Genomic DNA, 14,402 nt, shown 5'->3' with positions numbered 1-14,402 from the left:
ATTGAAAGCACATGACAAGTGACAACATTCACTTCATGCTGGTGAATGTTGTCTTTTTTTCGGGGGGCAGAGTAGTCTAATGAGATTCGAGGCGAAAATATTTGACCTGTGATCAGATCTGATCGGTTGTGCAGCCAGCCAAAGTCGTCTTCATTGTTTGCTTTTATTCTGGGTTTCTAATCCCCTATTTATAATAATTCTCTGGAGTCGAAAAAAACTTTTTCGAGTTTACCCACTCTAGAGGCAAGATCATCCACAAAACTGGATTTATGATTATTTAATATTGTATATTATCAGGATATCATTACCATCGGCCATTCATCACCTAATCCGACGAGTGCTTCCGCATTTTTGGCGAGTTCTTTATGACGCCACGCCTCGTAAAAATACATGGGTTATCCAGATAATTGTTCTTAATGTTAGCTGGGTAACTTGACGTCCTAGAGCAGTGGTGTCCAAACTCGGTCCTCAGGGGCCAGCGTCCTGCAGGTTTTGGATGTTTCCCTTCTCTAACACATGAAGCTCATCAGCAAGCTCTGTATGAGCTTTAGCCTGATAACGATCCTGTTAGTTGGAAACAGGTGCGTCGGAGCAGGGAGCAGTTTGGACACCACTGTCCTAGAGGATAGTTTACGTTGGGTTTCATACTGGGAGCTCTGTGATGTTTCATCGATTTACACAAAGTGAACAAAGCATTGTAACAGGAACTTTGAAAGTATTTGTTTTCATCTTTCACGTAGCATTTTGTATTACCTTATGAGTAAACAACCGTTCTGTTACAGACAGAAGAAAGAACACGTAATCAGTTTACAGGTACATTTATTAAAAATGGGACTTATTTTTTGGGATTACAATTTCCACACTGAGAGAAAGAGAAACGCCGTTGTTGTTTACATCGGACTTATCTTGAGACCTGTATGGCTTAGCCTCGATAGTTGTGAAGGCTGCTTGTTTTGGCCTGTCCGGGACATTTCTTGGTGGAGACTCAACGTTTTCCCTCCAGCCAAACCGCAGACGCAAGTGACTTGACTATCAGTGGCATATGCAAGTATCGCTGTGTGAACCCCCGCTCCTGATTGGTGAACTGGTTTCACGCTTGTTCCTGGTTGGCTGCTGTCCTCTGCTTCCTTGAGCATCAGTTTTGATTGTTGTGTTTACAGACAGCAACAGAAATCCGTAGGACCATACCTTTAATATTATGAATATATCCTTCCACTAGTGGCATACTCTAAACCCCTTTGCCTAGATCTGGAGGATATTACACTTGTGTTGCCCTAAAAACACACACTGACATGCTCTGGTAAGTTCTTTTACATTTTAAGTGTAAAAAAACCCAAAGACGTCAACTGACAAAAGGTCAAATTCTCGTAATTAACCTGTTTTTCCTCTTTTTGTTACATTTGTGTTTGCATTTTTTTCTAAGGTAAAATGTGGCTCAGTAAGAATTTGAAAACTACAGCCATCAGATTTTCTGGTGTTTGCTGACTTTGATGTGAAGAATGGGGGTAAAAATTCCTGATTATGGGTAAGTGTGCAAAGTACATAAAACGTTATTAAAACGTAGAAAATGTGCAACTGAAACATACTACTACTACTAATAATAATAATAATAACGGTTTGGAAGGCAGTTGGCTAACTTAGGAACATTTGGACTTTGCTAACTTTCGTTCCCTGTAGGTAATATTACAGTGCCGCACACCGGAAGTGGTTTTTTACGCTTTATGTAAGTCCGTGACGTTTACTTGTGATTTAACGCCATGGCGGTTAAGCAATAGCGCACTGCCAACATAAAATATTGTACTTAAACAGTAAATCAAGATGCCGAAGGTCGTGTCTAGAAGTGTTGTGTGTTCGGACACGCGAGACCGAGAGGAATACGACGACGGAGAGAAGCCCCTCCATGTCTACTACTGCCTGTGCGGCCAAATGGTGCTGGTCCTGGACTGCCAGCTGGAGAAGCTCCCTATGAGGCCCCGAGACCAAGCCCGGGTGATCGACGTCGTCAAGCACGCGCACAAGTTCTGCAACGTGGAGCAGGACGAGAACGCGTACATCAAGAGAGCCGATGGCATCGAGAGGCAATACCGCAAAAAGTGCAGCAAGTGCGGCCTGCTGCTCTTCTACCAGCACCAGGAGAAAAACTCCCAAGCCACCTTCGTCGTGGAAGGAGCTGTGGTCAAATTTGGGCTGGGGATCGGTAACACCAGTGTCTACAGTCAAAAGCAGCCCGCGGCTCCAAAGAAGGTCCGCGTGATGATGACAAAGCGAACCAAAGACATGGGCAAGTTCAGCTCCGTTACCGTGTCCACCATAGACGAAGAGGAGGAGGAGATCGAGGCCAGGGAGGTGGCCGACTCCTACGCCCAGAACGCCAAAGTGATCGAGAAGCAGTTGGAGAGGAAAGGCATGAGCAAGAGGAGGCTGCAAGAGTTGGCTGAGCTGGAGGCCAAGAGGGCCAAAATGAAGGGCACCCTCATTGACAATCAGTTCAAGTAGAGGAGACCTGATGAAACATTGTGAGCATAAAAAAAAAAAAAAGGCTTTGGGTGGACATTTTGTTTAAAATGTTATTTTTGTATGGCTGGACACAGTGTGTGTGCAGTAGTGAATATATTATCTCTGTGCATACTGTTTATAAGATGTCTAGATGTTATTTTGTACTTTGACCAAATAAACTGCATTGTCCTTTCAAACACCAATTTTTTTGGGGTGAATTTTTTTTCAAAATGAAACCTCGGCACATGTTTTTGCAGCAAGTGCTTAAATCACAAATTGCAACAATTGCACAACAATTGCTACATGTCAACACGTGGCATGAGAAAGCACACTCAGTTACCAGTACTTGGTTTTTTTTCAACAAATTCCTGACTGTAATTATGACTTCACAATTGTGTTAGTGTAGGTTGGTGATCGACGGTCATCATAACCCGAGGACACCAGTTGTATGTAAATGTTAACCACTTAACCTAATACTGTTTTTTTTAAGTGTGTGTTCCTCAAACTGCCCACAATAAAAAGCATTTAAGGCTTTATTTATGTTTGAAATATGTCAAGTGAGGATCAATATAAAATAGGTGTGTTTCAGTTTTAGGCGTAAAGTTGTGGAATAGACTTGATGCGTTGAAGCTGTGTACTTAAGGAAAAAAAAGTAGGATAATTAATGCTTATAATGCAATTGATAGCATGTAAAGCGTTTAGGAATTATAATGTGAGTGTAGTGTTATATTAGGCCTCTTAATGTTTAGATAGGTGACTTATTTATTATTATGCTTATGTATTTATTTCGCTCTGCTTTCGTAATTCTAGGCGATTCAGGTGACTGGAGTGATTAGGCAATAATAAGCCTGGTGCTTCAGCCTCTTCGTTTTTCGATTATTAATTTGCTTGTATGTTATGTATGGAGCCGAAATAAACCATTCATTCATTCAATATAAATAAAAAATGTTTTGGGTGAGAAATTAACTAATTTGCAAATTCAAAATGGTTGTGGAAGTACCAAAAGTAAAAGCTTTGGAGTTTGTCTTGTTTTGTTTGAATGTCAAATAAAAAAATAAAATAAAATAAAAACCTACCAGGGTAAATTAACTCTTGGCTTTATTTATAGTGACTAAAAAAATACCTCAAAAGAAAAACACATCTGGAAAAACTTTGATGAGTAGCCTACTTCTAGAGCGTATGCGACATTTTACTGTAGTTACTACAGTTATCCACAAGGAGGCATTACCTGAACCACTTTATCCTTACAAAGGTCGCAAGCGCTCACTTTGATGTTATTATGGAAAAAAATAATTTCGCAGTTAACATCCATCCATTTTCTTAACGGCTTATCCTTACAAGGGTCGCGGGGGGCGCTGGAGCCTATCCCAGCTGGCTTCGGGCAGTAGGCAGGGTACACCCTGTACTGGTTGCCAGCCAAATCGCAGGGCACACAGAAACGAACTACCACCCACACTTAAAATCACACCTATGGACATTTTTGAATGTTCAATTAACCTGTCATGCATGTTTTTGGAATGTGGGAGGAAACCGGAGTACCCGGAGAAAACTCACGCAAGCACGGGGAGAACATGCAAACTCCACCCATGAAAGCCGAAGACCGGACTCGATCTCCCGTCCTCTGCACTGGGAGGCGGACGTGCTCCAGTCACCCACCGTGCCGCCGCAGTTAACAATGAAAAGCAAAAACAACCAATACACATTGTTTCAAATATATTTGGCATTTCTTTCTTACGATATGGGCAGTTTTCCATGTCAGATATTCTCGTAAAAATACTGTACACACTGCACAGAGCAGCCAGTTCTCGTTGCGTCTGGTCACAAACTAAGCTAGATAGATGACACTCCCGGTCTAATCAAAAATGTTGCTTGGAATGTTCTTAAAGTAATATGCTATTTTCTCTTTAAATTTTAAATTATATAAAATAATGGTGTGTGGTTTTTTTTGTGATAATTGTTTCCCAAACTCCAGTTGAAACTCAACTGTTGGCTAGTCTTTTGGAGTACTGATTTAGACCAGTTGGTAGAGTGTCGAGCTCAAATACTGTTCATTGAGGAAGGCGAGCAAGTGTGATATCCGGTACGTCTGCTGCCTCCGCCAATCAGTTTTGTTCATTGAAGTGCCGGGGTAAATAACATTCACTGCGAGTGTGCATGGTATTTACGAGCGATTTTTCCCCCCCAACAGTACGTTCTAAAGAGTCCAGGCTCCAATTCGTCTCAAACAGGTAAAGAAATGGCAATCTTCCTGTAACTACGTGCAAAAAAACGTCCAACAAGTCTATGGAACTTGAGCCATTATTAGTCCATGTGAGTTAGCATTAGCCTGCAAGCTCACAGTGATTTGCCTTTGAAAGGCTAACCCGCTTGAAATAACCCACCTATCAAAACTAGATCAATGTGGCACCGGATTTGATGTTTTGGTCGGGCAGAAATAGCTGGTCTTGATACAATGTATTAGCATTGTGTTAACTCGTGCCAATTTAATTTGATAGCAATGCGCGCTAGATTTGACAGCGTGTTGACAGGTTTCCCCAGTTTTATAGGAGCTACCGGTGCACGTTGTTGACTTTTTATTACAGCACTGCGGCTTGCAAAGGTTTAGTTCTCATGGAGGCTAATGTAAAGTTTCATTTGAAATCTGAGGCCAATTTTGTGATGTCCTGTTGCAACACAATCCTTATGACCCTGGCACAGTAGCTGTGTATATATAATGCAATCACTCCTTCATTGTAGTTGGTTACTCTTAATTAAAGCTTAGTACAGTACTGCATTTATTACATTTTCTATTATGTTAATGCAATGTTAATTTGTTACCTTGCTGTTAATTACATGGAGTGCAGTTCCAGTTTTTTTTAAACAACGAACTTTATTTAACAGTATACATAACACGTAGGGAAAAAATAGAAAACAGACATTGTATACAATATAATCAACACTAACACGAAACACGCCAGAAGGTTAAAAGGATATAGAACAAAAGTTAATCAATTTGACAGCTTTTGGATACATGCAAACAGATAGAGTGCAGTTCCAGGACTCACGATCACGTGATCTCGTATGGCGGCCCATCTTGAAAAGGGGGCAAGCGCTTGTAAATATCGTCACCACGATTCTTATATTTGTTTTGCCTATTTTTGTCATCAAAATTCATTCTGCATGGTTTATGATTATCATGATGTAGGGATAAAACTAAAAATTTATATACCCATACAAAGACTAAGGTGAAGTGAGCCCTGATTTGTTTTGTTTGTTTTTTAACAAAACATTTAAATATTGATTTTCTAGTGTTTGCACTGATATTATGTTTCTTTTTATTTAATTCAATATTTGGTTGTGTCGTCCTCATTTTTGTGCAATAAAATGTATTCTTGCAAAATTATATTATGTAGTTGTATCCGCCACTGTAACAATTGAAATGATAATTGAATTTCGATTAATTGTAATAGTCATACACAATACTCGTGTTACTCAAAATGGCACACAGTCGCATAATCTTATCGCAATTTGACAAAGTACAACACAGTGTTTCATCTTTTAAACTCTGAACACATCGAATTGTCAAGGACGAAACAGAACAGAAAACCGAACATCTATTTTTCATGAGGCCAATCGCACGGAATAAAATGGTGGCTGCAAACGTTAAGTATGTAGTATGCCATGGTACTTACTGTCTGTTTCCTTTGTTCCTCGATTGATCGCTTTCAGCAATTTCTTTCTCTTTTTATTCTCACGAGGAACAATGAAGAACTGCAGATATGGCTTTGAATTATTCCTAGCGGTACAACCTGCAACACAGCAAGTTTAAGCCATTCTGGATGGCAATAAATCACAAATAAAAAAAGTTCAACATGTTTGTAATAGGGCTGGATGGTTATGGGAAAAATAATAATCACGATTATTTTGATTGAGATTGAAATCACGATTAATAAAACTATTATTCATTGTTTTTAAAACGTAATATTTTTTTCTACTAAACTCAATTACTCAAAACTATGATCATAGCCTTACGCCCATTCATCCCTTCACGTTGAATGCTTTATTCTTGAACACTATTCTTTTTGTCAAGTATAACATAACCTTATAAATATATGAAATTCAAGCCTTGTGTGCGTTTCCACAGGATTTGTGTGTGAATATTTATTATTTGAAGGACTAACACTGCCGTGTCTAAGTCTATGCTAACTTCCTGTTAGCATTCGAATGGGATCCACCATTTACTTTACCATTAGTACTAAGCTAAAAATAAAGCATGTTTTGTATTTAAATATACACTGTATGTAACTCTCCTTATCATGTGTTTAGTTTTAAATTTAACGGCAACTGGAGTGTCATTAAAAAGCTTAAAAGACGATTAGGGATGGCAGAATTACATTGAATCGCTCCAGGATTGCTACAAGCAACATGGTGCATTCAGGGTACTTTCATGAGCTGACACTGGGCGAGTGGCCGGGTAACCTTGACTGTCACTGGTCACATTCACATGCCAACTGCATGGCACAATGCAGTCTCCATTCTCACCTATGTACAATTAGTTAATCACATTAAAACATTGTATGATTGTCTGTCAATCAATTGCCCTACCTCCTCCATATAATCCGTTGGAATAGGCTGCAGCTTTGTGATCCTAATGAGGATAATTATGGACATTCTAAAATAAAACAACTTAGTTTTGTTATTTTCTACTTAATGTCATGTATTGTCTTTGTGCATTCTTTCAGAGGCATGGATACCGAGGGCTTTGGGGATCTGCTGCAGCAGGCTGAGCAGCTGGCTGCAGAGACGGAGGCCGTGTCAGAGCTGCCGCATGTTGAGAGGAACCTTCAGGAGATCCAACAGGCAGGGGAGAGACTTCGATCACGCACGCTCACCCGAACATCGCAGGATGCTGCCGATGTAAAGGCGTAAGGAATTTTTCTGCATATAAACTTAAACGTAGTTAAATGACCTTTTGAGATTGTTTGATATCTTCATGAGCTTTCTGACATGTTTTTCTGCATAACTTCTACACTTCAGATAATTTTACTCTATAATAGGATAAGTTTCAGGTTAATTTTAACTTTGCTGACTGACACCACACCCACAGACTTCACTGCGATGTCTAACAAAGTTGTTGAATCCCACTGTCAGATTAATTCATGGACAATTTCTTTGTCCACACTTCAGGTCTATCCTCCTCGGTTCCAGAGGTTTTGACGTCTTCCACATTTCTCAGCGACTGGAGACTTTAAGCGCGGCTACTACCTTTGAACCCCTGGAGCCGGTTAAAGACACTGACATACAAGTAAGATTCAATTAAGAGAGCTGTGTGCCCACTTCGCTCTAGAGCTGGGTACACATGATTCTTAACATCTTAAGCAGTTTTTAATGTGAGAGACACCACATATATCGAATGGAAATTGGGCATGTGCTTATTGTGTGTGTGTGTGTGTGTGTGTGTGTGTGTGTGTGTGTGTGTGTGTGTGTGTGTGTGTGTGTGTGTGTGTGTGTGTGTGTGTGTGTGTGTGTGTGTGTGTGTGTGTGTGTGTGTGTGTGTGTGTGTGTGTGTGTGTGTGTGTGTGTGTGTGTGTGTGTGTGTGTGTGTGTGTGTGTGTGTGTGTGTGTGTGTGTGTGTGTGTGTGTGTGTGTGTGTGTGTGTGTGTGTGTGTGTGTGTGTGTGTGTGTGTGTGTGTGTGTGTGTGTGTGTGTGTGTGTGTGTGTGTGTGTGTGTGTGTGTGTGTGTGTGTGTGTGTGTAACACTGTCAGAAGAAAAGCTGCTAAATTTGCATCTTTAAGGGTCCAGTGGCTTGTCACTGGGGGCAGTACGCCGGGCAGTACCTGGCTATGAAGATAAAAATCCATCCATTTTACAACTTTACATATTTTTTAAATGGCCAGTTTTAAAGCATCTGTACTGACAAATAAGGTAGCTAGAAAGTACTTCAACATTTCATTTAGATTAAGTGAAATTTTAAAACTAAACGAAAAAGATGGTGAACAGACAAATGTATTACAGCATTTTGGAGTCAACAGTGGAACAAATGTAGAACAACAGATAACTTAACGAACTACTGAAAATGTACCCCTCTGGAATACTGAATATGTCTGATCCTATATAACATCATTGTACTGGCAAATGTGTATGACCAAAATATGACACTTTTGACTGTTGCATTGGTCTGTTTGCTTGCTGCATGGCTACTTAGTAAGGCCAACTGCAATGTTTATTTAAACTCAACATGGTACATGTTTCTTAATAAACAAAATATTCAATATTATGTTTAAAAGTGAAATAGATTGTGTTGAATGGAAAAAATGCTGTTCTTATTTAGCCAAATATTTCTGAAGTGGACATTTTAGAGCTGTAATTTTAATACCGTAATATGTGAGGTGCGCATTATGTTAGCGCATGCGTGGAAAAAAAAGCGAGGCTCCCAAACGAGCCGTAATTTGAATGGTGGAGATTAGAGTGGTGACAGTCTTTGCATAACTGTACACATTGAAAGCTTGCAAGTCAACCTCCCCAAATCAGTAAACCACATGCTATGCATGTTTAAAATACATGAAATAAAAAAACAGCAACTTTCCAGCGGTTAAAATGTTACAAATCAGAGCTCAATTTTCAATGACAGTATGGTAGTTTAGCCTACTCACAATGCACCACGCCGCTACCCATAATGCACCGTGCCGCCGAGATGCCCACCGTGATATTTTTGCTCACTGTTGATTGTTGATGTTGATTTTAAAAAGGTTGGGTAACTGTCAAACTTGGCAACACAGCTTGCTCCTGTTGGTGTTCCAGCTGTTGGGTTGGAGGTGATTTAATATATTGTCACTAAAGTGGCTCCCCCCTTGACTTTGCTCTGCTAATGTGACTTTAATGCCAGCCATGTTCAAACAAATTTGAAGTTGTAGACCTCTCCATGAAAAGATGGAGAAGCTGCTGCAGGTGAGTGTGAGCTTAGAGAAAGAAAGAAAGTGCAAAAAACAAGAAGATTAAAGTTCAGTGATTCCCCCCCCCCCCTCATTTGCAATTAAGGAAAAACTGCTTATTTCCTTGCATTCTATTTTATTACTATTTTTTCCATAATGAGAAAAGCTGATGTGTGATTTGAGTTACAAGCATGGTCATGGATTAAGTTAATGTTGCGGCCGTAGCACAGGGTGTAGAGACGGTCGTTCAGTAACCAGAAGGTCAGCTGATCGATCCCCGCTCTCCCCAAGTCATGTCGTGTCCTTGGGCAAGGCACTTCACACACATTGCCTCCAGTATCTGATTGATACTGGATTTGTGCTACACTATTCCACTATATTGAGACACTTCATCAGAAGAAAATGTCATCTGCAGTACGTCCTCACCACATAAATCAGTGTTTAAATTCACAAGTAATGGACAGACAAGAGGTTAAAATACAACCTTTTGGTTGGAATGAGAAAACGTATGTTTGGAGTTGCTCAATAAACATATGCTTAAAAATTCAAAATATTTTAGAGCAAGAGTTTCTATTTTTTCAAATTTTGATGCCAGTATTTCCCTTTTAGTCAAAATGAATATCGGCTCCAAATATCGTTTTTTGGCGTCCTGCCCAGTGCCGCCGCTACCCCTTTGGGTGCCCGAAGCTTAAAATTCGGGGGCACCGCTGTGGGCGCACACTCAACATCTACGCGACACACAAACATACGCAGGGAGCCCCCACGCGAGAGCACACACACAGATAGCCTACTCAAAATCGTGCTGCGGTCTTCGGTTGATGTGTGTCCATGGACGAAAAACGAAATAAAAGCGCTTTGTGGTGCGCTTTTGGAGGTCATATGGACTTAATAGTACCGGTAGTTGGTAAACAAATTGTGGACTCTGCGACAAACTCATCTCTTTGCAGCAGTGAGCGGGGGATATGGGGTATATGCCATGAAGGAGGCGGGACTTCCGGAGATGCGAAGTAAATTCCATCTCACACCGTTACAGTCCTCATGCAGATTTTGCATACAGGCCTCATCGACATTTGCTGCCAAATTGTAGCAGTTGCATTTTTTTCTTTTCTTTTTAGGGGACCGCTTAACCGAGCTGTGCTGACTGGTAATTTTGTCTAACTCCGTCTGAGCGGTCATGTGACTGTCACATGACTAACAGCTTACTATTACTTTTAAACCCTTATAGTAATATTCATTGTTATAGTATTTTAAAACACAACTGCAAATGTCGAGTTATAAAAAAAAAAAGATGTTTAATATCACAATAGGTCATTATACGCTGCAGTTTTTATTTATTTATTAAATGACTGTATTGAAAGGGACACAGTTGCCATATTTGGACACCCCGGGATACCGTATTACCGTTTTACCAGCCAACCCTAGTTGTATGCCATTTGTGCAGTTGGTTAGTTTATTAGTGCTGTTTGATTATAATTGGGCATGTTTTTGCTCTGCCAATATGCATTTGCATTGTCTTTAAAAAAAAAATAGTGCCATCAGGACAACATGAGTGGATCTGTTCTAAAAATAGTGATGGGACACTTTGATGTACTAAGAAGAATTAGAACAGAAGAAGGATGTTAACAAAGGATAACATGGTACACGTTTCTTCTCTGCTAAATATTCATTTTGTCCGGTTTGGAGAATGAATGATTGAATAAAATAGATTGTGTTCGCTGGGGGGAAAATGCTCTTTACATTTACCCAAATATTTCAAAAAAGTTCATTTTAGAGCTGTAATATAAATAATATTGAAGTGTACCTTTGGTGCTCAGAAGGAGAAATATATATGGTTTATCAAGAAAGACTGCATCCAAACACATTTTTTGTTACACGCATTGGTTGTGTTAAAGCAAGCTTGTAATAGCTTCCGGAACGTATTTGTCGAGACCCAATAGCTACTCCTTGCAGTATACTCATTATATATATTCACAGATGAGGAGCAAAGCCGTGACGTCACCACTTTGAATGCCATCTCGGCTCAACTGATTCCCCCGGTTAAACGCGGCTTTTTTTTTTTGACTAATCCGAGTCATTCTCGCAACTCTCCAGAGTCAATACTCACGGAATGTCCATCAACATGTGACTGGCGAAACCCATATGCTGATGAACAAGATGAGGCAGGAGGTGCTGTCGCGTATTCAAATATTCTCCCGCCGTATGAAAGCCGGGAGCCGGGTCATGTTATATCTTTCCCGTTAATTAATAAATAATCGAGCCTGGGTGACAGACTTACATTCATAGGCAAGCGATCTGGCATCTCATTCAATAGTATCTAATGGGTGCGAGTGACGGCCTGTCAATGACGTGACGTCACATTCGCCCCTAACATTGTGACAAGCATTAAAATTAATGAGCCGAATTATTTTGGCAAATACAAGACTAGACACAAACACGGGAACACTGGATATTGATCAACCTTTACAATATGTGCTCCGTTTCACCATTATTTTGTTGATATTTTATATTGATTTATCCTGTCAATCCCTTGCCTTGTCAGCCAGGGTTATTATAGTTTTGGAATTTTTCATTTTAGTTGGTTTAGTTTTAGTATATATATTTTTTTAAGTGTATTACTTGTTGCAATATTTAATAAACACCATGGTGAAATGAAAAAAGTAACACATTTCTTACCTAGCGTCGCATTTCGTCTGAGTTAAATTAAAAACAAGTGAGCCGAGCCATTGGCGCCAAAAGTCAACCATGCAAAATTGTCGGCTAGGAACGTGTCATCTGAAGATGCTTTTCGGTTTGCTGCTGCTAGATGACGTCACTTCTGTGTGACACACTTTCAAACATCCTTATTCCGATTAATATTGAAATTAATATACTTAGTCACATTAAAAATCAACCCTAAATGCATGTATTATATTAATTACCAAAGACTGAAACAAAGGACATTTTCGCTCTAATTATATAGTTGTAGTTAGTTTTGTAAACATAAAATGTTGTTTCAGTTAGTTTTCGTTTTTATTTTATTTCGTTAAAGAAAATGTTTTTTTGAATTTGAGTTTTAGTTATTTCATTAGTTTTCGTAAACTAAAATAACTTTGGTGTCAGCTGGTATGGATGGTTGCAGGGTTCACCAATTCCGGTCCTCGAGGTCCGGAGTCTTGCAAATTTTAGATGTTTCCGCCTACCAACACACCTGATACTAAAGATCTGGATCAAGATCAGGCATGCTGATGGGCTGATTATATGAATCAGGTGTGCTAGTGGGCGGAAATATCTAAAACCTGCAGGACTCAGGACCTCGAGGACCGGAATTGGTGAACCCTGGTTTAGAGTTTTACAATTCATCAAGGTAAATGTAAACACTGCATGTCTCTGCACGTTTGTGTGCATGCTTGAAAGAGTATGTCAGGCATGAGTGAGCTAATACAAGTACATACTTCTGTGGTTCATATACATATACACCAAGGGAATTGCTGTGTAAATGATGTTTCCGTTTGAGTGAACACAAATTAAAAAGGATTTTACTGAAGAAAGCCGTAGAGTTTCAGAGTCCTCGATTGCGGGTTTAAGAGTGTTGGCTACTTATTTGCATGTTTCTGTGGAGTACATGTTTTGATGGAAAACTTTGGAACACTTTTTTTCATTCATTGTTACTTGGTTTTATTATATGCAGCAGAACCTCTAAATGTGATTGCCTCTGAAGTTGTACAGTTTGGAATTTGGCACTAGATAAAATAAAAAATCTAATTTAAAATCATGTCAGTGCGGTGATTTCACATTTACCTTACACAAGTTGAAAGACTCTGGCAGGGTCTGATATTAAGCCTTTCATGGGCCAAGTTGTCATGGCCCTGCCTGAACTTGCACTGAGCCTGATTTGAAACAATACTTAAAAGAAATTCATAAATACATAAGTAGGCTTAACTGTGGATGAAATAGTGAAGCGTGTAGTCTCAGCAGCTGAAATGTCACGTTAGTACAGGTGAACAAGGTAGTCGCTTAAAAAAATATATATATATACTCTCTCCACTCCCTAGTAATGTTGTTTAAAATAGTACCTAACACAATTCATAATTTTATAGTCTCCTCCAAAAGTATTGGAACAGAAAGGTCAATTTATTTTCTTTTTTTTTCTTTTTCCTGATCAAAAGATGAATAATAAACAAACGTTCAGAATTCCAGCTTTTTCTTCGTGGTATTTACATTATTAGATGTGTTAAATTATGTGAGCACCTTTTTGTATCAAGTCAAGTTTATTTATATAGCCCTTGATCACAAAAGTCTCAAAGGTCTTCACATGCCCACAGTTGACAAATATTAACCCACCCACTTTAAGTTAGCAAAAATATAAGCACATTATTACGTAAATTAACTTAAAGTGAATTGCATTTAATATTTGGTGGCATAACCCTTATTTCAGGGGTGTCAAACATACGGCCCGCGGACCGGATCAGGCCCACAAAGAGGTTTAATCTTGCCCGTGAGCTGATTTTGTAAAGTAAAAAAACAAGTAATGTTGGAGCAATTACTTATCTGGCCACAATCATATACATGCAGCATATACATTTGTAATTTCATAAGAAATCCTCAGATGAGCAATCCGACTTGTACACTGAATTGCTTTAGACATCATTATTTTACACGCAACTTAAACTTAGGGTTTGTTAAAAAAAAAAAACATAGACCAACCTAAATCAACCAACATGAACTTGCTGCTGAATACGACACACATTCAACTCCTGGTATTACAAACACATATAACAAGGATTAACATCTTTATAACTTTGCATTCTGCGAACAATATGCAAAACAGGTAGCTACAACACACCCGGAACTCATACAGGCAAAGTGCTGCCGCGCTCCATTTGCATTCGTGTTATTTTTTGGGACAATATATTTTGCAGTTGCACCCCGCAATTTAGGGCAGACCTGCAAATAGCAAACATCTGCGTATAATTGTCGGCAATTGTTTTGAAGTTACAGTATATACCATGATTTTA

At 39.3% G+C, this 14,402-nt stretch overlaps 2 protein-coding genes and 1 long non-coding RNA gene across 4 annotated transcripts in view; all 3 read left to right on the top strand.

Annotated features, from left to right (window-relative positions):
- Positions 1–1,154: 1,154 nt before the first annotated feature.
- LOC147176387 (uncharacterized) lies at positions 1,155–1,725 on the top strand. The gene is made up of 3 exons (XR_015094607.1): positions 1,155–1,300; positions 1,424–1,525; positions 1,678–1,725. It is a non-coding gene; the product is annotated as an uncharacterized LOC147176387 (long non-coding RNA).
- steep1 (STING1 ER exit protein 1) lies at positions 1,725–3,571 on the top strand. The gene has a single exon (XM_086073915.1). The coding sequence runs from the start codon at positions 1,819–1,821 to the stop codon at positions 2,494–2,496; it is 678 nt and encodes a 225-aa protein (XP_085930041.1). The 5' UTR covers positions 1,725–1,818; the 3' UTR covers positions 2,497–3,571.
- Positions 3,572–4,584: 1,013 nt separating this feature from the next.
- The window catches only part of nup93 (nucleoporin 93), a 35,149-nt gene continuing 25,331 nt past the window's right edge, over positions 4,585–14,402 (top strand). For both annotated transcript variants that reach the window (XM_086074682.1, XM_086074681.1), the window contains exons 1-3: positions 4,585–4,724; positions 7,218–7,400; positions 7,663–7,780. In XM_086074682.1, coding sequence (XP_085930808.1) covers positions 4,651–4,724; positions 7,218–7,400; positions 7,663–7,780 — 375 coding nt within the window. In that variant the 5' untranslated portion in view covers positions 4,585–4,650. The remainder of the gene's footprint in view (positions 4,725–7,217; positions 7,401–7,662; positions 7,781–14,402) is intronic.

This window comes from Leptonotus elevatus, chromosome 4 (genome assembly GCF_054856555.1).
Source record: "Leptonotus elevatus isolate MCC_2025b chromosome 4, RoL_Lele_1.0, whole genome shotgun sequence".
NCBI classification, from domain to species: Eukaryota; Metazoa; Chordata; class Actinopteri; order Syngnathiformes; family Syngnathidae; genus Leptonotus; species Leptonotus elevatus.
Note: the sequence above shows the minus strand (reverse complement) of the source record. Positions and strands in the feature narration are given on the sequence as shown.

Bases quoted from the DNA above. Each gene is read 5' to 3' on its own strand.
- steep1 (XM_086073915.1), top strand. From the start codon at position 1,819: ATGCCGAAGGTCGTGTCTAGAAGTGTTGTGTGTTCGGACACGCGAGAC.